The sequence below is a fragment of the Eriocheir sinensis genome, chromosome 42, assembly GCF_024679095.1.
Source record: "Eriocheir sinensis breed Jianghai 21 chromosome 42, ASM2467909v1, whole genome shotgun sequence".
Lineage (NCBI taxonomy): Eukaryota > Metazoa > Arthropoda > Malacostraca > Decapoda > Varunidae > Eriocheir > Eriocheir sinensis.
The window spans coordinates 8422421-8450371 of record NC_066550.1 but is presented as its reverse complement, the minus strand read 5'-3'; the positions used below and the strand labels follow the sequence as shown (position 1 = coordinate 8450371).

Genomic DNA, 27951 nt, shown 5'->3' with positions numbered 1-27951 from the left:
GGGAATGCTGGGTTAACGGGAAGAATAAAACTAGTGCTATAATGCTAGTGAGGGGTTGTGTGGGGGGGAGCATTATGTAAAGCTAAATCATATTACCACTACTTAACTCTGTAGCCAATTATCTAACATGCTTGAGTACTCTATCACACACACACACCATTTTTTTTCATTCACACTTCACTCCCTTGTTCTTGCATAGCCTTTGTTAAGCAGAATACACTAAATTACAGGTTTAAGAATAAATTTACATTCCCCGAGTCTCATTTTTAACTCAACAACAGAATAAACATGAATAGTCTGTGCTAAAAGCGGTCCTAAAAATCTTGCGTTACAGCCAAAGTGATGTTATTAAATCATCCACATTAGCCTATTACAATTCTCTCGCCAGTCAACTCCTTTATGAGACAAAACTTTGGGGTTGTTAATATGCCTTCAAAGGACACGACAACTGTGAGTACGTGACAACTGTGAGTACGTAAGGAGAGTCAAGGGAGGGGGGTGGTCAGTTGTAACATTGAGAGAGGTTGAATATGAGGGTGTGAACTGGGGTCAGGGGTTGAAGGTAAAGAGATGAATAGAGGGAGCGAGAAAAAGTGAGAGAGAGCGAGAGTGAAAAAGAATGACAGAGCGAGAGTGAAAAAGAATGACAGAGCGAGAATGAAAAAGAATGACAGAGCGAGAATGAAAAAGAATGACAGAGCGAGAATGAAAAAGAATGACAGACTGAGAGTAAAAAAGAATGACAGACCGAGAGTAAAAAAGAATGACAGAGCGAGAGTAAAAAAAATGATGGTGAGAATGAAAAAGAATGACGGAGCGAGAATGAAAAAGAATGACAGAGCGAGAATGAAAAAGAATGACAGAGCGAGAATGAAAAAGAATGACAGAGCGAGAATGAAAAAGAATGACAGAGCGAGAATGAAAAAGAATGACAGAGCGAGAATGAAAAAGAATGACAGAGCGAGAATGAAAAAGAATGACAGAGCGAGAATGAAAAAGAATGACAGAGCGAGAATGAAAAAGAATGACGCAGCGAGAATGAAAAAGAATAACGGAGCGAGAGTGAAAAAGAATGACAGAGCGAGAATGAAAATGAATGACAGAGCAAGAATGAAAAAGAATGACAGCGAGAATGAAAAAGAATGAGTTAGAATGAAAAAGAATGACAGCGAGAGTGAAAAAGAATGACGGAGCGAGAATGAAAAAGCATGACAGAGCGAGAATGAAAAAGAATGACAGAGCGAGAGTGAAAAAGAATGACAGAGCGAGAGTGAAAAAGAATGACAGAGCGAGAGTGAAAAAGAATGACAGAGCGAGAGTGAAAAAGAATGACAGAGCGAGAGTGAAAAAGAATGACAGAGCGAGAATGAAAAAGCATGACAGAGCGAGAATGAAAAAGAATGACAGAGCGAGAATGAAAAAGAATGACAGAGCGAGAATGAAAATGCATGACAGAGCGAGAATGAAAAAGAATGACAGAGCGAGAATGAAAAAGAATGACAGAGCGAGACTGAAAAAGAATGACAGAGCGAGAATTAAAAAGAATCACAGAGCGAGAATGAAAAAAGAATGACAGAGCGAGAATGAAAAAGAATGACAGAGCGAGAATGAAACAGAATGACAGAGCGAGAATGAAAAAGAATGACAGCGAGAATGAAAAAAAGCATGACAGAGCGAGAATGAAAAGAATGACAGAGCGAGAATGAAAACGAGAATGAAAAGAATGACAGAGCGAGAATGAAAAGGAATAACGGAGCGAGAGTGAAAAAGAATGACAGAGCGAGAATGAAAAAGAATGACAGAGCGAGAATGAAAAAGAATGACAGAGCGAGAATGAAAAAGAATGACAGAGCGAGAATGAAAAAGAATGACAGAGCGAGAATGAAAAAGAATGACAGAGCGAGAATGAAAAAGAATGACAGAGCGAGAATGAAAAAGAATGACAGAGCGAGAATGAAAAAGAATGACAGAGCGAGAATGAAAAAGAATGACAGAGCGAGAATGAAAAAGAATGACAGAGCGAGAATGAAAAAGAATGACAGAGCGAGAATGAAAAAGAATGACAGAGCGAGAATGAAAAAGAATGACAGAGCGAGAATGAAAAAGAATGACAGAGCGAGAATGAAAAAGAATGACAGAGCGAGAATGAAAAAGAATGACAGAGCGAGAATGAAAAAGAATGACAGAGCCAGAATGAAAAAGAATGACAGAGCGAGAAAAAGAGTGACAGGGAAGGCAAGAGAGAAAGATGGAGATGGAAAAAGGGAGGAGACAAAGAAACAGACTCTGAAACAAACAAAACAAACATGAAAACACTGAAACCATTGAAAACACGCCATTTAAAACACACACACACACACTCCTGACATGACCTAATCAACTTATGCCAAACTCTCTCACTCACTCACTCTCACACTCTCGACCTACACTATTTTGCTACAAACTTTCCTGCAATATTCAAGAGAAAAAATAATATCCCATGCAATAATTATGAGTGTTTTTCAGTACAATCTTTACTAAAATGCTTCACTAACTTCTAAATCACACTAATGGTCTAAGACTGAAGGATGCAATAAGGTTACTACATACAAAATAGAGGCAGGCTGCAGGCAAACAAGTAACATTCATGCGTGGGAAGGGAGGAAGGAAGCTGTGTGTGTGTGTGTGTGTGTGTGTGTGTGTGTGTGTGTGTGTGTGAATGTGGCTAGGCAGTGACATGTCTATAGGGAGGGAGGACGAAAGCTGTGCGCAAATTTGGCAAGGCTGTGAAATGTCAAAGGGGGGAGGAGGGTAAGCTGTGTATCTGTGTAAGTGAATGTAAGCATGTACGTTTTCAAGTGTATGGGGGTATGAGTGTGTGTGTGTAATTTTGCGCATGTTTCAGTATATGTGTGGAGGTCTTACTTACGAGTGCTTCCGGCTGTTAGCACTTCAGTATGTACAGTTAGGGACAATAGTTGAGTCATGAAATGTGGTGAAAAGCTCAGGCAACAGGCTAAAGGGGCTATTACACTGGGCATATTTTCCGTGGATCTTCAGTCAAACCACGATTTCCGCTAATGTGGTCCTCAATTGTTTGTTGTTATTGCTGCTGATGAAGATGGCGAGTAATACCGTCGTCCTTCAGTGAAATCTACCGTAGCTTTGGAAGATCGTGGACACGTCAGAAAACCACGGAAATATGAGAACCACGCCAGCGGAAATCGTGGTTTGACTGAAGATCCACGGAAAATTTGTCCAGTGTAATACCCCCTTAAACATGTGGTATATTCTGCAGTCCATCAAACAGAGCACTGACTTGAGTTGCCGTCTAGTTCATTCATTTGTTAATCTCGGAGACAAGACCACATGTCCACCCTGTCGCCTTAGGTTTTCACAACATTTCACGACACTACTCTTGTCCCTCAATGTAGGTTCTAATGCCCCAAAACAGATGTGCTGCCCTTCTCTAATGCCCCTACGAGGAGATACAAGGGAGCTAACTAAATGGGAGTCAGGGGGACAAACTATGGATGAAGACAGAAGGGGTTAACATTAAAGGGGGTATTAGGGGAGAACGAGGTGAACGGGGACAAGCCGGAGCAACAGGAGGGGGCTAAAGGAGACTAAATAGGGATAAACAATAAAGGAACACAAATGGTAAACAAACACACAAGGGCAAACAAAAGGAGATAGAATTGGGGACTAAAAGACTAATAGAGGTAAACAAATGGGGTAAGATATAGATGATACAAAGGTAAACTAAAGGACACTAAACAGGGGTAAACAAAGGAACACAAAGGTTAAAGAAACATTCACAGAGGCAAACTGGAGGACATACAAAGAGGGACTGAAGGAGACGAAATAAGGTTAATAAAAAGGAGATTCACAAACTATAGCTACAAAGGAGGGGACTCAAGGACACTAAACAGGGGTAGACAATAAAGAGACAAAGGTTAAAGAAACATTCACAGAGGCAAACTGGAGGACATACAAAGAGGGACTGAAGGAGACGAAATAAGGTTAATAAAAAGGACATTGACAAAATAAAGGACATTAAGGGCATTAAGTATTTCTAAGTAAAACTGGCCGATGGGGTAGTGGCGGCTGCGGGGTTAGCCTAGCCCTGCACCTTACCCCACACTCTCAACACCTCTCGCTTCCTCTTCAGCCACCACTACCCCATAGGCTAGTTTCACGTGGAAAACTATAGCGTCGATCACCGCCATTGGTAACGATCAAAACAAACAAAACTACTATGAAAGCAGCCCTCAGGACCAGACTAAACAGGACAAACCAATAGTCAAGTACATACTAGAGATACAAAGGGGGTTGAAGAATAAATAGGAGTAAAGAACACACAGATTGACAAACTAAGGAACACTCAGGAACAGTCAAGACAAACCACAACTGTCTTTTGAATATTAACCGTGTAGCAGCGACGGGCCAAATTTGTGGCTTTACCGTGTAGCAGCGACGGGCCAAATTTGTGGCTTTACCGTGTAGCAGCGACGGGCCAAATTTGTGGCTTTACCGTGTAGCAGCGACGGGCCAAATTTGTGGCTTTACCGTGTAGCAGCGACGGGCCAAATTTGTGGCTTTACTGTGTAGCAGCGATGGGCCAAATTTGTGCCACGATTTTAACCCCCCAAAATAGATGATGCATAAATTGAAATGCTTTGTGTGAGTGATGATTTTTTCTCATTTTTCTCGCTTAGAAGGACCATTAAGAAACATGATCCTCGCTGCTACCGGGTCAATGACTTGTCTAGTTAAATGACAAATGATACCTTTTCTGTAGTGCCAATTAATTTTGAGTCTATGGAATGCTAATAATGCTGCAGTGCCACTCCTGTTGCCCGTGTAGGAGGCGCTGCTGCCTGAGTTCCTTGCCTGGCCTTACTCCTGCAGTGTTACAGTAGCTTTGTGAAATGTCATTACTGTTCACAATTTTTTTTACTTATTTGCTTTTGTTTTATTAGTCCCATTTGCCTCCTTTTGAATCCTAGTTTTGCATGTTTATAATTTTTCAAATGTTACATTGGTAGATTTGACTTTTTCAGGCGAGCTTTTTTTTTTTTTTAATATTATGAAGGTAGATTTGACAGTCAGACAAACTGCTTGAGATGATGTGAATGCCCTGACTTAAAAACAAACATACTTATGCTAGATCTCAAGTCACTGAATATTGGGTTTAGTGAGATTCCTCCTCACACGGTCTTCTTTTCACCATCTCTATATAACCCAAACCTTTGAAATTATCACTTGAGTATGCAGGGCTCACCAACAGTCTGTCCTTTTTGTTAAAACTGCTTAAACACTTGATCATAGGGTCGCTGTTTGGGCGGTTGTGGTGTGATGCCCTTCCCAACATCACATTGCAGCACGGGGGCTTAAACCACCTCACCCTGGCTCTCTACTTCCATGGCTTCACACCAACCCACTAGACCACTGAGCTAGTTATTGAAAATTAAAAAGTGCTGGGATATACACGATGCTCAGTTTAAGGTTTAATTTTCCTCATGTTTCATATTTTATGTCTAATTTAATCATTCAGCCTTACTTTTGTTTTTTCTTTAACCCGGTAGCAGCGACGGGCCAAATTTGTGGCTTCACCGTGTAGCAGCGACGGGTCAAATTTGTGCCATGAAATTTACCCCCCAAAATAGATGATACATAATCTGATAAGAAATGCTTTGATATATATTATAAAATAGTTTGTGTGAGGGATGATTTTTTCTCATTTTTCTCACTTGGAGGGACCATTAAGAAACATGATCCCCGCTGCTACCAGGTTAAGCCTTTTCATGCTCTCTCCTTTCCTTACTTTAACCACAGGTAGGCAGCGAGTCCTGTCCACTAACAAGCTACAGCAGAGGTCACAGCAACTTGTTTGTTTCAGGGAGCTTAGATTCACGAGCAAGCAGACTGAAGCATCTCGGCTCAAGGCAGCGTTTGCATTCACGAGTGGCAGCAGCAGCAGCTCTTTTAATGCACATCCCTCCACACAGCAAGCACAGTGTGTAGTTTTCTCTGGGTAAATGTTTGCGACTTAGTACATTTTTTTTGTCGTCTCTCAGTAGTATTCAAAGGCAAAATGTACAAATTATCACAATAATCAGAATCAAAATTACCAAAACACAGGCATTATGATTTTTTATAGCAAGTAAATTCCTTCAAAATCTTGCCGTTCAAGAATTCCTTAAAAAATTTCTGTAACGATTCAGTTTTCAAAAAAGACATTACGGTGAACTAGCGAGTGTAAACAAGCTTGAAATACTATGCTCCTTTAATCACAAACACAAACAAGCACAAGGACAAACAAACAGACAGGCAGGAAAAAGCAACAAAACACAGGGAGGGAAAAGGAAGATGAAAAAGCACTGTTCCTTGAGTCAAACACAAACAAGCACAAGGACAAACAGACAGACAGACAGACAGGAAAAAGCTATGTAAACAATGCTAGGAAACAGGATTAAGAGAAGGAGGAGGAGGAGGAGGAGGAGAACAAGGCCGCTGGGATAGGAAGTGACATGCCAGGTGGTCGAGTCAGCAAGTGGTCGATCGGCAGGCAGTGGCTAGCTCTGGGGTGTGTCTGACCTCTCTTGACCCAACTGACCCTTACCATCAGGGGCCTGCAACGGGGCGGGGCGGGTGTCGGGGGTGGCTGCGGGCGGGGCGGGAGCCGGCTCGGGCTGGGAAGGGGTGGGGGTGGGGGTGGGGGTGGGGGTGGCGGTGGTAGTGGTGGTGGTGGGAGGAGTAGTGGTTGTGGTGGTGGTGGAGGGTTGTTCTGTGGTGGTGGTGGTGGAGGGGGTGGTGGTAGGAGGGGGGGAGGGAGGGGGTGGGGTAGCCTCACCAATCTCCTTGGGTCCGCCATCGCCATCATCGCGCTTCTGGACGGTCTTCAGGATCTGGCGAGGAGGAGGTCATTGTGTAAGTCTGTGGCATTTGTGAACTTATTAGAGACTTTCTGTTTCCGAGGTACACAAAGAAGGAAACATGAGCTTTAACCCAGTAGTAACGACGGGCCAAATTTGTGGCTTTACTGTGTAGCAGCGGGGCCAAATTTGTGGCTTTACCGTGTAGCAGCGGGGCCAAATTTGTGGCTTTACCGTGTAGCAGCGAGGCCAAATTTGTGGCTTTACCGTGTAGCAGCGGGGCCAAATTTGTGGCTTTACCGTGTAGCAGCGGGGCCAAATTTGTGGCTTTACCGTGTAGCACCGACGGGCCAAATTCGTGGCTTTACCGTGTAGCAGCAACGGGCCAAATTTATGCCATGATATAAACCCCCAAAAAAGATGATACATAATCTGATCACAAATGCTTTCATATATATTATGAAATGGTTTGTGTGAGGGATGATTTTTTCTCATTTTTCTCGCTTAGAGGGACCATTAAGAAACATGATCCCCGCTGCTAACGGGTTAAGAAGTTACTGGTGAGGCTGTGCAATAACCTGGCAACATTGCACACACGTGACCACTACACAACACACTACCCTGATGCTGACACACAGTTACAAGAATTTTAAACAAAGTGATAAAAAAGAAAAATAATTATGCAAGTTTCTGGCATCCATAAAATGTTATCAGAGTTCCTGTTTTAGAGATGCACAAGGAGGGAAATGTGAGCTTCAAGGAATGCTATTGGTGAGGTGTTGAAGTCACCTGGCAACATGATAAAACACACTACACACACACACACATATATGAAGAGAGACTAAAGGAAATGGACTTGCCAACACTAGAACAAAGAAGAGAAAGAGGAGACCTAATACAAATATATAGGCTATTGAGTAAAATGGAAGAAGTAGATAACGAGAAATTGCTACTAAGAGAGGAACCTTCCAGCAGGAATACTAGAGGACATAGTAAAAAGTTGAGGAAGGGAAGATGCTCAAGAGACAAAGAAATATAGAGCTTTGGAACAGATTAAGTGAAGAAATAGTATCGGCGAAGAGTGTGCAAAGTTTCAAGGAAAAGTTGGATATTTATAGATACGGAGACGGGACCACACGAGCGTAAGCCCAGGCCCTGTAAAATTACAACTAGGTAAATACAACTAGGTAAATACATGCGCACACCCACACGCACACACACAAACTACCTTGATGCGGAGACTAGATTATGAATACAAATTATAAACAGATCATGATGCATTTTTTTGATTTTAACAAAGGAAATGTTTTGCTAATCTACAACCGAGTACAACAGAGTCCAAAAATTTCATTAGCACTCGACAATAAATAATTACACAAAAAAAATCACCTAATTATAAGTACTACAACAACCCATATACATCAATCATTTATGAACTCAATAATAGACACCTACCCAGATCCAAGCCAGCCTAATCCATGTTTTTTTTTGTTTTTTGTTTTGTTTTTACAGCAAAGGAGACAGCACAAGGACACAAAAAAAGGAAACTATTAAAAAAAAAGCCTGCTACTCGCTGCTCCTGTAAAGAATCTGAAGAGGTGGCTGAAAGAGCAGTCAATTACGTGAGAAGAGGTGTCCTGATCCCTTCCTCTTGAATAGCCAAATACAACCAATTACAGTCATCCCTCAAATAGTACGGTTTCCAATAGTTCAGTTTTGGTTTTATACGGCTCGTCGTAGAAGATCTTTTAGGATTTTTATATTTCCTGCTTGTCGGGAAATTTAAAAATCCTAAAAAATCTTTGAAAATCCACATAAAACCAAAACTGAACTACTGGAAACCGTACTATTTGAGGGACAACTGGATAACTTAACCCAACCTAGCTTACCAAACCCAATGTACCTTGACTTACCTAACCTACCTTACCTAATCTTACCTAACGCAGCCTCACTTACCTTGAGGGAGAGGTTCAACTTGAGCACCGCCAGGCTAAGCCAAACCAAAATCGCCAAATACAACCAATTATAACTTAACCCAACCTAGCTTACCAAACTTAATGTACCTTTACTTATCTACCCTACCTTGCCTTACCTAATCTTACCTAACGTAGCCTCACTTACCTTGAGGGAGAGGTTCAAGTTGAGTACCGTCTGTCTAATCCAAACCAAAATCGCCAAATACAACCAATTATAACTTAACCCAACCTAGCTTACCAAACTTAATGTGCCTTGACTTACCTAGCCTACCTTGCCTTACCTAATCTTACCTAACACAGCCTCACTTACCTAATCCAAACCAAAATCGCCAAATACAACCAATTATAACTTAACCCAACCTAGCTTACCAAACCTAATGTACCTTGATTTACCTACCCTACCTTGCCTTACCTAATCTTACCTAACGCAGCCTCACTTACCTTGAGGGAGATGTTCAGCTTCAGCACCGCCAGGCCGCCGGACGCCCCGCTGAGGGAGTACTCCTCGTTCATCCGCTCCAGGTTCCGTTCCTTCAGCAGCACCTTCAGGTCCAGCTCTATCTTGCCCTGCACCACATCAGTCTTCTTGTCCACCACCTGGGAGGGCGGGGGAGGGAATGATAGACTATTGGGGCGATTGGTCTTGGCGCCGCAACTACAAGGTCATGTGGCGCCGGGCGGGGGAAGGAATGAAAGATAGACAAACATAGATAAACATATAAACAGAAGGTAAATACATAGAAGATAGAAAAGTATGTACAGATAGATAACCCAGGAACATAAAACTGTATTGGAAAAACTACTTGAAATGAAAGAAAATTAAAACAATAAGCATTATGTGAATAGAAGATTGGATAAAGGATTGAAACAAACTAGATAAAAAATAATAATCAAGACATTAATGCAATAAAAAAACACTGGAATTCCCGAGCACTGAGCCAAACAAAGAATAAAACTCGGGCCTTGGTCGGAAAAATCAACTCGGCGCACTTTCCTTATTTCCCTCATTTAGTAAACAACGTACTAAACCAACTCAGTAAAATCAACTCTGAACGCCCTTCACTTCCCTCATTCAGCAAGCAAACAAACATTTCTCTTTAGTAAGCAAAAATGAAGCAGCATGCCCTCGCTGGCCCCTGCCACTCACCTCGATCTTGAGTTCCTGAGTGTGAGGGTTACGGACCAGGAAGGTGAAGCCCTCCTCGAAGACCGGGTCGTTGGTGCGCTGGCGGACGGTGGTCTCCTGCTGGCTGTTGCCCACATGGAGTCTCACGAAGGGGTCAGGGATGGTCTGGCCAGGGCAGAGCATGGAGGTCAGGTCAGGTTGTTACGTGGACTTTCTCGGAGTTTTGTTTTAAGGAAGGCTATGCCTTGGATGTCAGATATATTACATACATACTATGTCACTATACACGTAGTCAATGTGTGCCTTTTGCCAGCTGGAAAGTTATTTGAAATGATGACAATGAATTGGGTGTTTTTACAAACTTTCTTGAGTTTTTCAAAAGATTACAGACTTTTAAAGTATTGTCAAATTTAACATCTATTTGATATTAAATCATATCTAAAGAACTTTTGTAAAGTTAAATATTTTTAGAAATATTTTAAGAACTGATTAGTAATTCCTGCTAATGACATAACAAATTAATACCGATTTTCCTTTCAAAGAATATCCAATCTACACTGTGCCCAATGCAGGTTGTCCTGCCCAGGCAGTGAATACCCATTACATCTTTATCAGTTTCAAATTCTACAAGCTACAAAGAATTGTACTAGTAGTTATAAAAACTCCAGTGCACACCACTTTGTAATTCTTTTAACAAAGTTCAAAGTCAACATGTTACTGGGAAGAAACCCTTCACACACGTCACTATGAGCCAACACTACTCACACACACACGACTGGGACCAACACTTGCCACACACACAACACCAACATCAAGGCCGAGCACAAGTCCCGCCACATGGATTTTGCTCTCAAAGGCACAAGAGATTGGCTGGCACAAGGCCAAGCCAGAGTGCTAAGAAAGGTGGTCAGGCTTGGCCAGTCCTGGTGAGCCTCAAGTGTTGGTTTGGTGCTTAAACATACGAGGAGTGAGGAGTGGTGCAGAGTAATAGGAGGGAGGCTAAGAAGTAGGATGGCAAGGGTAGTGAAGGCAGAGTACAAGAAAGACGCTGCTGTCTGGGGAAGTTATAGAGTTTCTGACTGGACAGACAACAGATAAAACTTGCCACTCAAGGATATGACACCAAATTAGAAAATGTACCACTGTGGGAGAAAATATTAGGCAGGGTACAAACATGAAAACCAAATGTTACTATAAAAATAATGGGAACACAGGCATAGATGCTCTGTGGTGAGGGTGCTGGCTGACAAACACTGTAGCAGCATAAACACTAAAGAACGTATAAAGGGGCTATTACACTGGGCAAATTTTCCGTGGATCTTCAGTCAAACCACGATTTCTGCTGGCGTGGTTCTCATTTGTTTCTTGTTATTGCTGCTGATGATGATGGTGAGTAATACCGTCTTCCATTGGTGAAATCTACCGTAGTTTTGGAAGATCGTTGGAAAATCACGGAAATATGAAAAACACACCAGTGGAAATCGTGGTTCGACTGAAGATCCACAGAAAATTTCCCCAGTGTAATAGCCCCTTAACTAAGAACGTATGGGAAAGTTATGGGTTATTGATTCTGTGGTGAAACTGTACTAACTATGCAAGAATAATACTGATGCCATGTGTAGGTGGACTTAGCTTCACCGTTAATACAGACCCTTTTATATTGGCTGAAGTGATGCTTCTACAAATCACACTTACTCTACTGTACCTCGGAAAAAATGTATGGGAGGATCCAGTGAAAATCTTTAAGAAGCGGAGAAAGAAAGGAAGGGCTTAAATGTCTGGGGGTATTTTTTTCAACTGGCAATACACTATCAATGACAAGGGTGGACTAAGTTACTGAGAGGAACAGACAACCTCCATGCAGCAAGACAGACAGCGCAGCACAGCCAACACAGGTCAAGGAAACAAAGACTGGAGACAATACCTACCTACAGGAGACTACAAAATAGACCTTATAAATAGAGACAAGACATTTCACTCCAAGTATCATACAAAGATTAGAACATGTATCAGGCAGAACCTACTTGGGGTAAAACAATACAAATGAATTAAAGTCATAAATCAACAAATATATACAGATAAAACTTGCCACTCAAGGATATGGCAGCAAATTAGAAAATATACAACTGCGGGAGAAAATATTAAAGAAAGGTTTCACAAGATGCCACAACAAGAAACAGCAGGCAAATGAAAGTTCTATTAAGATCGTTACACTTCAAGAAAAGAACATTCATAGAGGTGGCCGAGACTACGTAAGACGTTGAAAGATGACACAACAAGAAACAGCAGGCAAATGAAAGTTCTATTAAGATCATTACACTTCAAGAAAAGAACATTCATAGAGGTGGCCGAGACTACGCAAGACGTTGAAAGATGCCACAACAAGAAACAGCAGGCAGATGAAAGTTTTATTATCCCGGTAGCTGCGGGGATCATGCTTCTCAAAGGCCACTCAAAGCGAGAAAAATGAGAAAAAATCAAGCTGAAGAAATTACAGAATCACAGAAAGTTAAATGAAACAAAACCCACTAAAAAAAAGTTTGAAGTATTGTTAAACGTAGCAAAAGTAAATAGAGGATAATGGCGAAGAATTGGTAATCATCAAATACTAGAAGACAAATGTAAACATGTTCATTGTAAAGCTAATGGCAAGGAACTGGAAATCGGCGAACACTAAGATTGGTATTATAAGACATTTTCGCTTCTCACATCAGCTATTTCTAAAGGTCAAAGAGGGGGTCAGTCGGGTTCTAATGAGTGTTTCTTTAGGTTCACGGTACAGAAGAAGGGTCACACTACCACCAGGGTCATAAAACTACTCTTGGAAATGCCCACACCTCTTACGAAAGCCTTGTCAAATATGCGTTCTCGGGCAGCGAAATGTCTTACAATACGACCATAAAGAAGAATAAATAAAAGATCTTTGGGATGTACACCAATGAAAAGTCCATCACAGTAATAGAAGCAAATAACCAGATATCAAAGTTTTCATTAATGGGACAACCAATTTAAGGATAAACGGGTGAGGGGGAAAAAAAAAAAAAAAAAAAAAGTAAAGGTTAAGGGTCAAGTATTCATGGGAAGAATTTCTGAAAAATAAATAAAATAAAAAAAATAAATAAATAAAAGTAAAAATAAATAAATAAATGAGAGAGAGAGAGAGAGAGAGAGAGAGAGAGAGAGAGAGAGAGAGAGAGAGAGAGAGAGAGAGAGAGAGAGAGAGAGAGAGAGAGAACAATCAAGAGAGAGAAATGGAGAGAGATAAAGAGAGAGAGAGAGACAGTTCAGAGAGAGAGAGAGGAGGGACAGGTTGTGTTACGGCCCCACACTAGATTAGCTAAGAAAACTCAAAGCTGTGATTGGTGCAGAAACGCCTCAATCGTCTCCTTGCCGCTGGCCTGAGGGTCCTGAGTGTTTACCTTGTGCGAGGGCTGCCCGGTGACGCCAAACACAAACGAGAGAAAAGAGGGAGAGGTGAGTGAGGCGGAGGAACACAAGGTCATACAGGTGCGGTATTTGTCTGTCTGGCTGGCTGTCTGTGGGGTGTGTGTGTATTTACCTAGTTGTATTTACCTAGTTGTATTTACCTAGTTGTATTTACCTAGTTGTATTTACCTAGTTGTATTTACCTAGTTGTAATTTTACAGGGCCTGGGCTTACGCTCGTGTGGTCCCGTCTCCGTATCTATAATTATCCAACTTTTCCTTGAAACTTTGCACACTCTTCGCTGATACTATTTCTTCACTTAATCTGTTCCAAACCTCTATATTTCTTTGTGGGAAGCTATATTTCTTTATGTCTCTTGAGCATCTTCCCTTCCTCAACTTTTTACTATGTCCTCTAGTATTCCTGCTGGAAGGTTCTTCTCTTAGTAGCAATTTCTCGTTATCTACTTCTTCCATTTTACTCAATAGCCTATATATTTGTATTAGGTCTCCTCCTAAGTGTATGTGTGTGCGTACAAGCATATGCACACGTATCTATGTATATTTACCTATCACAGGAACATACAGTCCACTCTCCAAGTCTTAATCAGTAAAATTTAGCTTTAATCTTAGCTCACACGTTTTTGGATTGGACGACTTTTTCCTCCAGGCTGCTCCATTGCTGAATACATTGACTGGGTGAAGTCTTTCTTGATGTCTTTCAAGCAGGAACATAATGAGGCATAATGGGTGCTGGCAATAAGATGTGTGGAATTTCACCTTGACATTGCCCTTTATTACTGTCATCTGTCTGTCAGTCTCTCCAGAAGTCTCTCATCAACTCCAGAAGGCTCCCCCTCAGTTGTCCTACAAGCTCAAACTTCCTTATCAAAGGCTTCCTCTGGATCAAAGTACAAACACACAATCCACCCAACATTATCCTGCAACACATCAATCCCCGTCCGGGTGGATTTTAGTCAAAATTTAAATCTAAGATATTTTATCCATTTCCCCTTCAGTAAAATGTGTGTGTGTGTGTGTGTGTGTGTGTGGGTGTATGTGTGTGTGTGTGGGTGTATGTGTGTGTGTGTCTGACCTTCACAGTGGTATATATAAAGGACCTGGAAAGGATGCTGGTGCCTGGGTGAGCGAAGGTGGATGAGAATTGTAATGCAGGGGAGAGGAACACAAACACTTCCTGACGTATTGAAAACTTGTCTTCCAATTTTAATATTGAAGTGTTCCCATGACATAATTCAGGCATTTTTGGCACAAAGGGAATTAACTCGGTATCACGAGGAAGGGAACCAGAATAAAGTGCTCAGCTTTTATATACACCACTGGTAAAAAAAAGTTAGTTATTTCAGATGCAACAGATTATGGCAAGTCTTTTGGCATCTACTCTGAATAGAAGACCATTTATCTCATTTACTCTACCTAAACTGCCTTTAGCAAAATGTTAATGAAACCTCTGAATAATAAACAGTGCTTGTATAGCATTTCAAAACACTGTAGCTCTAACACACTGACTGTTACGAGTGAACTGCTTACAGCCGGGGTTTCAAAACAGTGGAATAGTTTAATGAAGAAAATAAAGCCAGTGTGATGTGACAGAAGCCAAGACATTACTAAGGTGGTCAAGCTTCATATTCAAGCAGATAATAACTACACGAGGAAAAGATAATAACTACACTAGGAAAAGATACAGGCAAATACTGACACTTGGAATTCCTGGAAAGAAAAAATATATACAGTAGATATTATGAGTATTGGCTTCTTCTTACGAGGCAAAACATTCAAGACAATTCTATGAAAAAAGGATGCCTGGGAAAATATGGCTGACAAAATGAAATGATGAATGGAAGACTAAAAGATGAAAAATAAAAATGAACAGAAGGTTGAAATATATGAACAATAAAAGTACATAATAACAAGGACAATATAGACTAAAAAAGAATTAAAATACAAGACTGAGATGAACAATGAGAGGACATAAGAATAAAAAGGAATAAGAAAACACATGACTGATAAACGATACAGGAGACCGAAAGATACCGAACAAAGAAACCGAACATAAAACTAAAAGATTGTAACGATGAATGAAAGAAGATAATGAAGCAAAATAAGATAACCAAGGACAAGGAAAGAGTATAGGCCATCCTTACGTTGAGTTTCCGTGCGGAGTCGACCCAGACGAGGAGCACCGCGCTGTGTAGGGGGTTCTTGGTGGTCGTCTGCAGGGCACGGATCTCCTCCAGTTGCTGCGAATAAAAGGTTTAATAGTAGTAGGTAGTCTTTCCTTTTTTTTACAAATTTCTCTTACTGTTCAGGGGTAAAAATATCACACTTGGAGAAGCTATGTACAGGAACCTTGCCAGATGGTCGCCTCTTATTTTTGCCCATTTACACCCCAAAAAATGTCTCCTGGGCCACAACACCTAGATTTATTTATATTTATCATTAGTCGTTAATTTCTGATGTCTTATGGTGATAGTTAAGTGTCAGTAGCCGGTAAAATAGATGCTCTGAGTACGACAATCTGGCACCATTGATGTACAGTTGTAATGACTCCATAAGTAGATAAACACTAAAGATTCTTGGCTCTATACTAGACTGTCAGCCTTCTGTCTTAGGGGCCCCGGTTCAAATTCCAGGCAAAATGTTGGAAAAAGTGATTTATTCTCCCAAACAGATCAATTTTAAGTGTGCTTCAAGGTATAGAAAAGAGGAACACAATGCAGTAGGAATGAGCGCTAGATCAATTTTAAGTGTGCTTCAAGGTATAGAAAAGAGGAACACAATGCAGTAGGAATGAGTGCTACCTTAACCCAGTAGCAGCGACGGGCCAAATTTGTGGCTTTACCGTGTACCAGCGACAGGACAAATTTTTGCCATGATATAAACCCCCAAAATAGATGATGCATAAACTGATCACAAATGCGTTGATATATAGTATGAAATGGTTTGAGTGTGTGATGATTTTTTTCTCATTTTTCTCGCTTAGAGGGACCTTTAAGAAACATAATCCCTGCGGCTACCGGGTTAAGGAGATCATGTGTTCCTTTTAACCTTCTACCTATTCTCTTTTCAGACTCTCAATCCATCACCACCTCTCTGCCCCCAACCCATCATCTCCTCTCTGCCCCCAACTCATCATCCCCTCCCTGCCCCCCACTCATCACCCCCTCCCTGCCCCCCACTCATCACCCCCTCCCTGCCCCCCACTCATCACCCCCTCCCTGCCCCCCACTCATCACCCCCTCCCTGCCCCCCACTCACAGGCTCCAGGGAGTCGGCCATCTGGCTCAGTTCCAGCCACGCCGCCCTCACGTGAATCCGTCCAGACTTGGCATCAGACAGAGGCACCCACTGCAAGGGAGGCACATGGATGAAGAATATTTTTTTATGTCTTTGAAACAGATTAAATACTGATAACTAGAGAAAATATAGGCAGACATGAAAATATGCTATCAACTATTCACCCTCCATTAAATTTTGTAATACTTTATCTACTTATTAAAATTATCTACTTAACTAAAATTATCAACTATGTATTGTATTTAAGATAACGGCTATTTTTCCTCGCACACACACACACACACACTACTAAGTAAGAAACACCAGCAACACACGAGGACACAATAAAAAATTGAGAAAAGGAAGATGCTTGAGATAAAAAAAATATAGCTTCCTGTAAAGAAATATAGAGGTTTGGAACAGACTAAGTGAGGATGTAGTATCGGCGAAGAGTGTGCAAAACTTTAAGGAAAAGTTGGACAAATATAGATACAGAGACGGGACCAGACGAGCTTAAGTCCAGGCCCTGTAAAACTACAACTAAGTAAATACAACTAGGTAAAAACACACACACACAAACACACCCTCACACACCCAAGAGAATAATAAAAAATCAGTCCATTACATGCCTGATCCAATTCTGTAAACACAAATAGATAAGAACACAATCCACACACACACACACACACACACACACACACACATACGCTCAAAGATACACACGCACACACACACACAGACAGGTTCAAAGATACACACACGTACGCACACACTCACCATGTCAACTTCGCCGCTCTGCCAGATGTCATGTACGTCCAAGTTTGCTCTGGGAGACGGGAGGAATGAAGATTAGCATGTGTGTGCGGAAGTGTGTGTGTGTGTGTGTGTGTGTGTGTGTGTGTGTGTGTGTGTGTGTGTGTGTGTTTTAGCTTAACCTAACCTACTTCTATCCTTTCTGTACCTGCTTTGAATATTAACAATGATTTTTACCGAGCCCTAAAATATTACATAGAAACAGCATATTCATTTTTCTTACTTTAAAACCTACCGTAAGTTTTATCAAGACATTCCTTTCCTTTGAGCAACACTAATATGAAGTTAAAAAAATTGCAGAAAATGTAAAGCGAGATTCAAAAATTCCTCTCCTGGCTGAATGGGACGATGAAGAGACTGAATGAGGTAAAACATGAGGTGAATGGCGACACAAACTTAGGAAAACCGAACACTCAACCAAAATGAATCAAGTTGAAACACTCGGAAAATTAACCAAATCAAATGACAACCGAAAAATAAATAACAGACTAAACAAAATGAAATCAGAAACTTAATTTGGGTGCAATTAATAAGAGTACATTCTCTCGATCTTCCACTCGAGGGATCATGCCAATATTATCATTATTTTTATTATTATTATTATTATTATTATTATTATTATTATTATTATTACCATCACTGCTAACAAATTCATCCTCAAAATACTATACTACAATCCATCATTCCATTAATATTCAAACCTAAATCAATACTGTCATTCTAAACTTTCCAACATCCAACATTTGTCTCATAAATACTAAGGGAATTCAATGCTCATGTTGACATTTAGAAAGGAAATTTAGGTTACGGCAATGATCAAAAGTTAGTGAACAGTTTCCGGACATTTTAAACTTTCTAACACCCAACATTTGTCTCATAAATACTAAGGGAATTCAATGCTCATTTTCACATTTAGAAAGGAAATTTAGGTTACGACAATGATCAAAATTTAGTGAACAGTTTCCGGACATTTTAAACTTCTAACACCCAACATTTGTCTCATAAATACTAAGGGAATTCAATGCTCATGTTGACATTTAGAAAGGAAATTTAGGTTACGGCAATGATCAAAATCTAATAAATGGTTACAGGACATTTTAAACTTTCTAACACCCAACATTTGTCTCATAAATACTAAGGGAATTCAATGCTCATTTTCACATTTAGAAAGGAAATTTAGGTTACGGCAATGATCAAAATCTAATAAATGGTTACAGGACATTTTAAACTTTCTAACACCCAACATTTGTCTCATAAATACTAAGGGAACTCAATGCTCATTTTCACATTTAGAAAGGAAATTTAGGTTATGGCAAGGATCAAAATCTAATAAATGGTTACAGGACATTTTAAACTTTCTAACACCCAACATTTGTCTCATAAATACTAAGGGAATAATTAGATTGTACATATCATCGGTGTGAACTTTTTACTAATTACAAGTGTTGATTTAAGTGAGTGTGTGGCAAGTGTAGCATGGGGTGGGATGTGTTAAGTTCCTGTGGTCAAGTGTTTATATAGCAAGGGATGATTACGGTGTTTCTTACTAAGTACGATAAGAAACATATATATACATCACACACACACACACACACACATTCACTCACACTCGGTCAAATCATTCATAGTTACCATACATATAAAATAAATCTGAGCTGCTAAATCAAAACATCTGAACAATAGATAAAAGAAAATAATCAAAAACACAAAAATCATTCAGCAATTTCATATCAAAAAAGTGAATGAAATAAAAAAAGGATGCAGTATGATCAAGAGGATTGGATTATGCTTTAAAATCACCTCAAAAATAATGAACGTCACCAGGGATAATGACAGGAAGGAAGGAAGGCTTAATACTAACTTATATCAGAGGCAGGAAAGAGTGAGGTTGTGTCTCCGGTCAGATCTTGTGTTGGTCTAAGGAAACCCTCGGCTCTGTTCTACTTGTGCATGTTTGTGAGGAAGTCTTCAAGGGTACAGGTAACTCTTGATTTACGCGAGTTTGGTTTACGCGTTTTTTAAATAATGCGGGGTCCAAAATCCAAATAAATGTTTAATTTACAGGTTTTTTCACTTATACGCGATATTTTATGGAGTGGCCACCAGAAGTCTCACGCAACTGGACTCACACGGCGCCACGGCCACACAGCTGGGCTTAGTTCTTCCCGCGCACCACTTGAACAACAATACAGTACCCACGCTGCCACACTACTAAACAACAACACCCTCGCTGCTGTGCTACCACAAGGGGAAGGGCAGCAAGAGGAGAAACCACGAGAGGGAGAGGAGTCAGAGTGATGCAGTAGGCAATAAAGGTACAAACTTATCCCTTGTTTGATTTACATTGTTTTTGATTTACACGACCTCTTCAAGGACACAATACTCGCGTAAATCGGGAGTTACCTAAAAAGGCCTGTACATTTGAAGCAGAGATTGTGTATAAAGGGAGACTGTGTTTGCATACTAGAACATTTAGAAAAATATTATATGGCACTGTATTGTCTTTGTTTTGATCTGGGGTTTGTCTCAAGAAAGAATTTTTTTTTAACCAATCATATAACTAAATGATATCTTATTTATTTCAGTCTTCTATCTTCTACTTTATCCTTAATTATCCTCGTCATTGGTGTGTTGGGGTTAAAGGCAAACTTATAGTATTTGTATTCTTTTGTGTCTGCCTCTACACTGTTTAATAATAGTGATAATAATAGTGATAGGATCAGTCTAGTCAGGTCAGGTGTTCGGCAACAAAATGTACCTTTTTATAACCTATTCTTTGTGGTGTCGAGTCCTGTCCGTGTGATCCCTAATTCAACCTGGTTAAGCGTTACCCTGAAAAAACTGTATTAGCTCCTGACCCCTCCTGGCATCACCCTTCCTAGGAGTGATCAGGTCTTAAGTATGTCAGGTGGAGAGACAATTTACCTGGCGAGAAAATCAATCATTTACCTGAGCAACAATTCGTCCTGCTTAATTCTGTCATGGTTAAATGCCTCAAGCTTAATGGCCATGCCCCCAAAGATTGTGTAGATGCCAATGGGAAGCTGCAACAAGACACAGGAGGGTGCTGGTGCTCACTGGGGCATGCTGGCAGGGTGTGGCGGGGTGGGGGGTGCATGCAGGGAGGAACAGGGGGTGGGAAGGGAGGGATGGGAAGGGTGGGAAAGGTGCTGGTTTGTGTCAGTCACCGTTGCCAGATTATCGTACTCAGAGCCTCGTATTTACCGTTTTCTGAGCCGTAGCTATTGCCAAAAAACACCAATAATTAACCATTTTAACAATAACTATATATGAAGGCAGTTATTGGGGTCGAGGAGGCAGTTTTTGGGTCGAAAATCAGCAAATATAGGAGGCCGAGTACGACAATCTGGCAACGTTGGTGTCAGGGAGGGAAGGGAGATGTGCTGGTGTTTGATGTGCTAGGGAATATGTTGTGTGGTAAGGTACGCGTAGGTGTCTGGCTTATGGAACAACTCTAAAAGACAAGATTAGAGGAGAAACTTTAACATTAGTAACAGTTGGGTTTGTATATTTTCAAGGGTGTGTGAGGCTGTGTGAGCATTAGAGGTTTTCAGTAGTCACCGACAAGTCAAACGAAGGCAGACAGATGGAACGGTGTCAGACGGGCTCCGGGATATGTTTGCCCGAAGAGCTCTCGCCAGCAAACGCGAGCAGACATTTTTCATCGGCCAACCAGCGAGTAGGACCACACACCACCACACTGCAGTCGATTTCCCGTAGGAATGTTTTGAAGACTAAAATACAGGATATAATGCTCTTTGAGACCCAGAAAGTTGGTGTTGTATAAAGAAATATTTATTTTCTTGTCATTTCACATTAAAAACAACCTGAAAATGCCATAAGGCAAGGGAAAGACGGGAAGATGCTGCCTTCATAATATTTTGCATCTTTTTGACCGCTAGGCAGCGTTGTCCGACTAATTCGTGGCTTTGACTTTAATCCCGGAGCAGAGCTGTTTTTTTCGTATGTTGGTGCGTTTCTTGCATCATCTCTTAACATAATCCTGTGCGGGCGAGGAAATATATAATTTTGGAATATTATAGTTGACATCAAGCTAAAACAAGGAGAAAATTAGAGTTGGCTCAGAACTCGTATATGTGAACGTAAACACAACTCCTGCCACCGAGAATTTGTCTGTGACGCTGGATGAGGGGCATATACACAGGATTAAGCACAGGTGATCTGTAGTCATCCTTTAGGAACAAATCGTCAAATTCCTCCATCTTCCTACTTCCAACAATGTGCATTCTGAGTATTTAGGTCTGAAGAGTGGTGTACACGAGTTATTCCCGGGCGGTGGTGCCTGTCTGGCAGTGGGGCTGTAATTCGTTTTCAGTAAAAATGCTGTTTTGTTTGATCGTTTGACTTGACGGCGACACTGTATATCCAACAAAGGAAGGCTGTGTTTGCATGCCTTGAAAATGTAAAATGGTTATAGTTCTGTACTAGCAGGGTTTGTAGATCATGGGTGTGTGGTGTTCTGTGGATATTAAGTACAAGGAAGAGTGAGTTAGTTTTGTATATCATAAGTCATGGCATGCTGTGTTTGTGTACCTGAAAAATGTATAAAAATGTTATCTTATGTTAGGATGACAGGATGCTGTGGGCAACAACATTAGCTCTACACACATGCACATACAATAGCAACATAATCAACATACACATTGATGCCTAAAGCCCACTACAAACATGGCAATCACAACAAGCCTTCTGCTGCTGGTTATAATCATCAACACTGTACAGGGAACTTGACACTGGTAAAGGCGCAGCGGTGGGAGGGAGATCCAGAAGAATACAGATATGTGCTACAATTAGTCTATAACCCGACACACCAAAGATGAGGATAATTAAGGATAAAGTAGAAAATAGAAGATTGAAATAAATTAGGTCTGGCTCAATTATAGGATCAATTTCTGTATTCAAATTATATAGCCAGGTTCCCATCCATTCCTCTAAAGAATGATAGTTACAATAGTGTTTCCATACGGACTTCTTTTAATTTTCCATCCATTCCTCTCACGGCTGCACCTTTATCATGGACTAAAAGCTTAATCACAATGGGAAACTTCTCAAACTGCCTCAATGTAGATGGCGCCACTGAGGTTGGTGAAGGCTAGTACAGTGCTGCCCTCTACACAGCAGGTTTGAAAGCCCTCCGTCACACAGATGAAGCGTAGCGAACCTTCAGTAACCAAATCTTCAGTAATATACGTAACAAGTAAATTTTGGCCACTTAACCAAATCTTCAGTAATATAAGCAAGAAGTAAATTTTGGCCACTAAACCAAATCTTCAGTAATATATGCAAGAAGTAAATTTTGTCCACTTAACCAAATCTTCAGTAATATACGCAAGAAGTAAATTTTGTCCACTTAACCAAATCTTCAGTAATATACGCAACAAGTAAATTTTGTCCACTTAACCAAATCTTCAGTAATATATGCAAGAAGTAAATTTTGGCCACTTAACCAAATCTTCAGTAATATACACAAGAAGTAAATTTTGTCCACTTAACCAAATCTTCAGTAATATACACAAGAAGTAAATTTTGTCCACTTAACCAAATCTTCAGTAATATACGTAACAAGTAAATTTTGTCCACTTAACCAAATCTTCAGTAATATACGCAAGAAGTAAATTTTGTCCACTTAACCAAATCTTCAGTAATATATGTAGGAAGTAAATTTTGTCCACTTAACCAAATCTTCAGTAATATACGTAAAAAGTAAATTTTGGCCACTTAACCAAATCTTCAGTAATATACGCAAGAAGTAAATTTTGTCCACTTAACCAAATCTTCAGTAATATATGCAAGTAGTAAATTTTGTCCACTTAACCATAAGATAAAAATTGACCACTTAACTATATACCATTATTTTGCTATTTAACCACAAGACACATTTCGGCCACAACCATGTAACAAGTTTTGGCCGCAACTACGTGACTAATGAGAGATGCAAGATATCAATGTCACGCTTAGTATAATCAACTCTGCTCCTGCCAAACAAACATTCAGCTTAAAAATACAAGTGGAAAAAATGATAGCGTGGGAAGAGAGGTACCGGAAGCATAATCAATAATAACAATGACGTGTGTGGTTTTGGCAATATCGTGCAGCCGATACTCAAATGTGCAGAATGTGGACGCACCCAAAATGTCGGCACAATCAAACAAGCGGCCGAGTGGTACTGTGCTATATAAAAAAAAAGTAAAAATGTGCAAGTTAGTATCAAAACATCCCTCAGCACAGACGGGGTGAATGCATAACCAGTGATAACCTTCCATGTCGCCAGATATTGCAGAATCATAAAAATCAAACCTAACAAAAAACGCAGTGCAATCTCAGAGGAAAGTAAAAAAAATCAAGTACTAGATGAAAAATAGATAAGAAATAATTTTGTGGGGTATTTTGCACATCAAGCTGTCATCCCAAAGTCACATCCATGGAGCTGTTGCAAGGTTATCGTGAAGGTGGCATTAGGTCAGCACAGGAAAGACATTGGTGAGGTGGTGGCAGGACCGTATGAAAGCGTTTGTACAGAACTGTCATCCCTCAAATAGTACGGTTTCCAATAGTTCGGTTTTGGTTTTATGTGGATTTTCTAAGATGATTTTTTAGGGTTTTTAAATTTCCCAACGAGCAGGAAATTTAAAAATCCTAAAAGATCTTCCATGACAAGCCGTATAAAACCAAAACCGTACTATTTGGGGGATGACTGTATGTGCAAAACCACCTCATTCTTCATCCCTGGACCGGCTCAACCCATCTCAAAGTAAGCAAATGTTAGTATCAGAAAAGTTACCATACAAATTTTCAAGTGGCAATAAAACTGATATAAAAGTTTTGAAGTATTAGAAGAAAAACAATAAAAAGTTTCCAAGTACTATCAGAAAAGTTACAAGTTTTCAAGTATCAGAAAAGTTGAAATACTACTTAAAGTCTTTGTACCAGTGGAGAAAATGTTCCAAATACGTACACAAAAAGCCAAATAAGTGATTACCCAATACAAGGATTCTGCAATAAGGTGGTTTTACAAAAGATTTAACCTGGTAGCAACGACGGGCCAAATTTGTGGCTTTACCGTGTACCAGCCATGATATAAACCCCCCAAAATAGATGATGAATAAACTGATCACAAATGCGTTTATATATACGTATAATAAAATGGTTTACGTGGGTGATGATTTTTTCTCATTTTTCTCATTTAGAGGGGCCTTTAAGAAACATGATCCACGCTGCTACCGGGTTAAATTAGGTTATGTGATGAGATGTATTGCAAGGCTGATGAGGCTGGTGCAGGAGTGAGTGACCAGGAAGTTATCAGGATTAAAACAAGCAATATGGACAAGAGGAAAGGTACAATCTGTAAACATGTGACACTTAACCCCTTGACTGTGGGTTTCCTACCAGAAGACATCACCAAGCTACAGGAATGGAACAAAAAGTGGTTGCTACAATTCAATGAAGAAAAATATAGTCCTGCATCTTGGGAGGGGAAATCCAGCATACCAAACCACATGGGAAACACTCCACTATCCACCACAGAGGCAAAGACATGGGAGTATAAAATCATGTTACTAGGCTACCAGTGAAGGCCAAATCCGTGCCAATCACAGCGGACGGGTTAACACACCCAAAATAAGTGACATGAGAATACAGTTTTAGATCCAGAAAAAAAAGAACAAGTACAGAGTGAATGACGTGAGGAAATGCAAGTTATCAAAATTAAGAAAATCAATACTCACAAGATGAAAAGTGCAAGGACAACACAAGTTTGACAAGTTTATACACAGGAAAAAAAACTTGAAAAAATTGAAAAAGTGTAGAATATATGATGCGAGGAAACCCATTCAAAGAACTCGTGAAGAATTTGTGAAGTATAATAAAATGTTGAAGTTGATTTTCTGCAATTACTGAGAAAACATCCTAAACTTGCATAGATATTAAAAGACAAATACCTATAAATATAACATGTCCATAGCCTATATATACTTTTCATATGGTTCAAAATAGTATTCATAGTATCTAATCTACTTCACTTAGGAAATATTTTATTCTTACATGCCGGGAGAGTATAAAACATGCTCAGAACAAACAAAGCAGGCATAAACTCGATAAAACAACTCTCCCTTAGAAGCCATGCCAACACTCCAGCTCAAAAAAACTAGAAAAACTATCCAAAACAGAAATTTCCAAACTGAAATCCGCCTTAAAAAATTCAATAAAAACTTCCCAATTCACAAAGTTCGTTCAAATTATTAGTCTTGCTGAAATTCACTCAGTCTTGCAAATATTTACTCGTTTTCATCAAATTTACTGGTCTTGTTCAAATTTATTCAAAGACTTTATGTGCCAATATTCAGACCAATGTTCATAATTCCAAGGGGAGATTACATTGCTTTTTCATATCAAACAATTCAAGGATGGGAAAAGGAGAAGGAAGGAAACACAGGGGTAGCAAGGTGAGTTTGTTCCAGACTAGATTCTCTTTCGCTTCTTCAAGGAACTCTGAAGAAGCGGAAGCGAAACTAGTCGGGAATAACCTCACCTGACTACGCTAATATTTCCTTCCTCGTCCTTCACCAAACTTGCCGAAAACGTCCCTAAACTCAAGGATAAACGAACAGTGGAATAAGGACATGCGAAAACTTACAAACCCAAAAAAGTGTTAAAGAGGTTGAGGTGTTTAACAAAGGGAGCAAAGGATGAAAAACAGAAAGGAAATAGTAATGAAAAGAAAAGACATAAGAATGAAGATAACACACATGGCTGAGAGGAGGAACAAATAGAGGTTGAGAAAGCACCAGACAGTTACAGTGAAGCCAAATTGTCGAGTCCGTTTTGACATTGGCTCCCGTAGGTCCATTTCTCTCCTCTGCTCTGCCACACAGTCCAAACACCTATTTTTTCCTCTCACATGTCACCTATAGCTTACATATGAGAGGAAGAGACAGGTGTTGGGACTGTGTGGCAGAGCAGAGGGGAGGAAAGGACCCACGGAAGCAAATGCCAGACCGGCCTCGGCATATTTGGAAGACTATAGATATTAAAATGAAGTACAGGAATGGAGAAACATGGAACAGCAAAAAAACAGGGATGGAAGGATGACTCAGCGAGGGAAAAGAATGACAATGTAAGCTAATGGAAGCCTGACATTGAGGGAAAGATTCAATGAGACTAAGAGCAACGGAAGGAGGAATAAGACAATACGGGAAGAGACGAAAGAGTAAAGAAAAAAAAGAAATGGTACAAAAGTGCAAAGAAAACAAAGAATAGGAAAACAGGACACCATGACCTTAAAACAGTGACAATTTTGACAATCTGAGAGCAACAAGAAACGGAGGAGCAAGATGGAATGTGAGCGTAAGAAAATAGAGGAACAAGAAATATACATCACAGACAAACGGACAAAAAATCAAGAACAGAAAAAACGATAAGCGAGTAAGTCAAAGAAAGTAGTAGAAAAAATAAAGATACAGAAAAAGGTCGTTAAATTATAAAGTTCAAAGTGAGACCGAGACAAAAGATGAACTAACTAACAACACTAAAGATCATGAGCAGAAAAGATGATAAGTGAGGAAGTCAAAGGCAGAGGAAAGTAGAAAAAATAAAGATCCAGAAAAAGGTTGTTAAATTATAAAGTTCAAAGTTCAAAGTGAGACCGAGACAAAAGATGAACTAACTAAAGACATGAATAAAAACAGATACAGGAAGTTCAAGTATAAAGTGCAAGACGAACTGAAACCAAAGATCAAGAACGTAAAGAAAGAAGTAAAGTATAACAGCGAGCAAGGGAGACAGAGATAGAGAGATAGATAGCAAGATACACATGCGAGGTTCATCCCAAGAGAGCGTTACCTCCCCAAGAAATCGTCAGTCTTAGCGCCAGGAATGTTAGCGTCCCAGTCCCAGCACTCCAGGGAGACAGTCTGGCGGCGCAACACATCACACACAGCCTGCCAGGGAGGGGCGACGTGATGGGTGAGGGGGTGAAAGAGGCGATAGGTGAGGGAGAACATACGGATGGGAGAGGGGAGAGACTTGAATGGAAGATCGAACTGGAAACTGGAAAAACTGAATGAAGAACGCTGATGATAGTTACGGGTGAGATAAGGTAAAGAGACTCTGCAAGGTTGATGGAGAATGGAAAAAGATGCGGTAATGAAGAGGAAGGGGGGAGACGTGAATGGGAGAGCAACCTGGAAAAACTAAATGAACGCTGATGATAGTTACGGGTGAGAGAAGGTAAAGAGAGACCAAGATTGACGGAGAATGAAAAAAGACGCAGTGATGGAGAGAAGTGAGTGTGAAAAAGTGATGATTAATAAGTGTAGAGTGGTCACAGGTGAGAGTAATTATAGTTATGAGCAGGAGAGGGAAAGAAAGACGAGACTGCAAGATTGATGGAAAATGGAAAACGACGCAGTGATGAAGAG

General features: G+C 40.2%; 1 protein-coding gene and 1 long non-coding RNA gene across 2 annotated transcripts in view; one reads left to right on the top strand and one right to left on the bottom strand.

Moving 5' to 3' along the window:
- Positions 1-27951, bottom strand: part of LOC127009902 (extended synaptotagmin-1-like) — a 90967-nt gene that overhangs the window by 14657 nt on the left and 48359 nt on the right. The window contains exons 9-14 of the mRNA XM_050883433.1: positions 17459-17507; positions 16664-16753; positions 15550-15645; positions 9981-10124; positions 9275-9430; positions 6605-6890 (exon numbers count right to left, since the gene is read on the bottom strand). Coding sequence (XP_050739390.1) covers positions 6605-6890; positions 9275-9430; positions 9981-10124; positions 15550-15645; positions 16664-16753; positions 17459-17507 — 821 coding nt within the window. The remainder of the gene's footprint in view (positions 1-6604; positions 6891-9274; positions 9431-9980; positions 10125-15549; positions 15646-16663; positions 16754-17458; positions 17508-27951) is intronic.
- On the top strand, positions 18275-27206 carry LOC127009907 (uncharacterized). Its single transcript, XR_007762530.1, has 3 exons — positions 18275-18423; positions 18549-27000; positions 27141-27206. It is a non-coding gene; the product is annotated as an uncharacterized LOC127009907 (long non-coding RNA).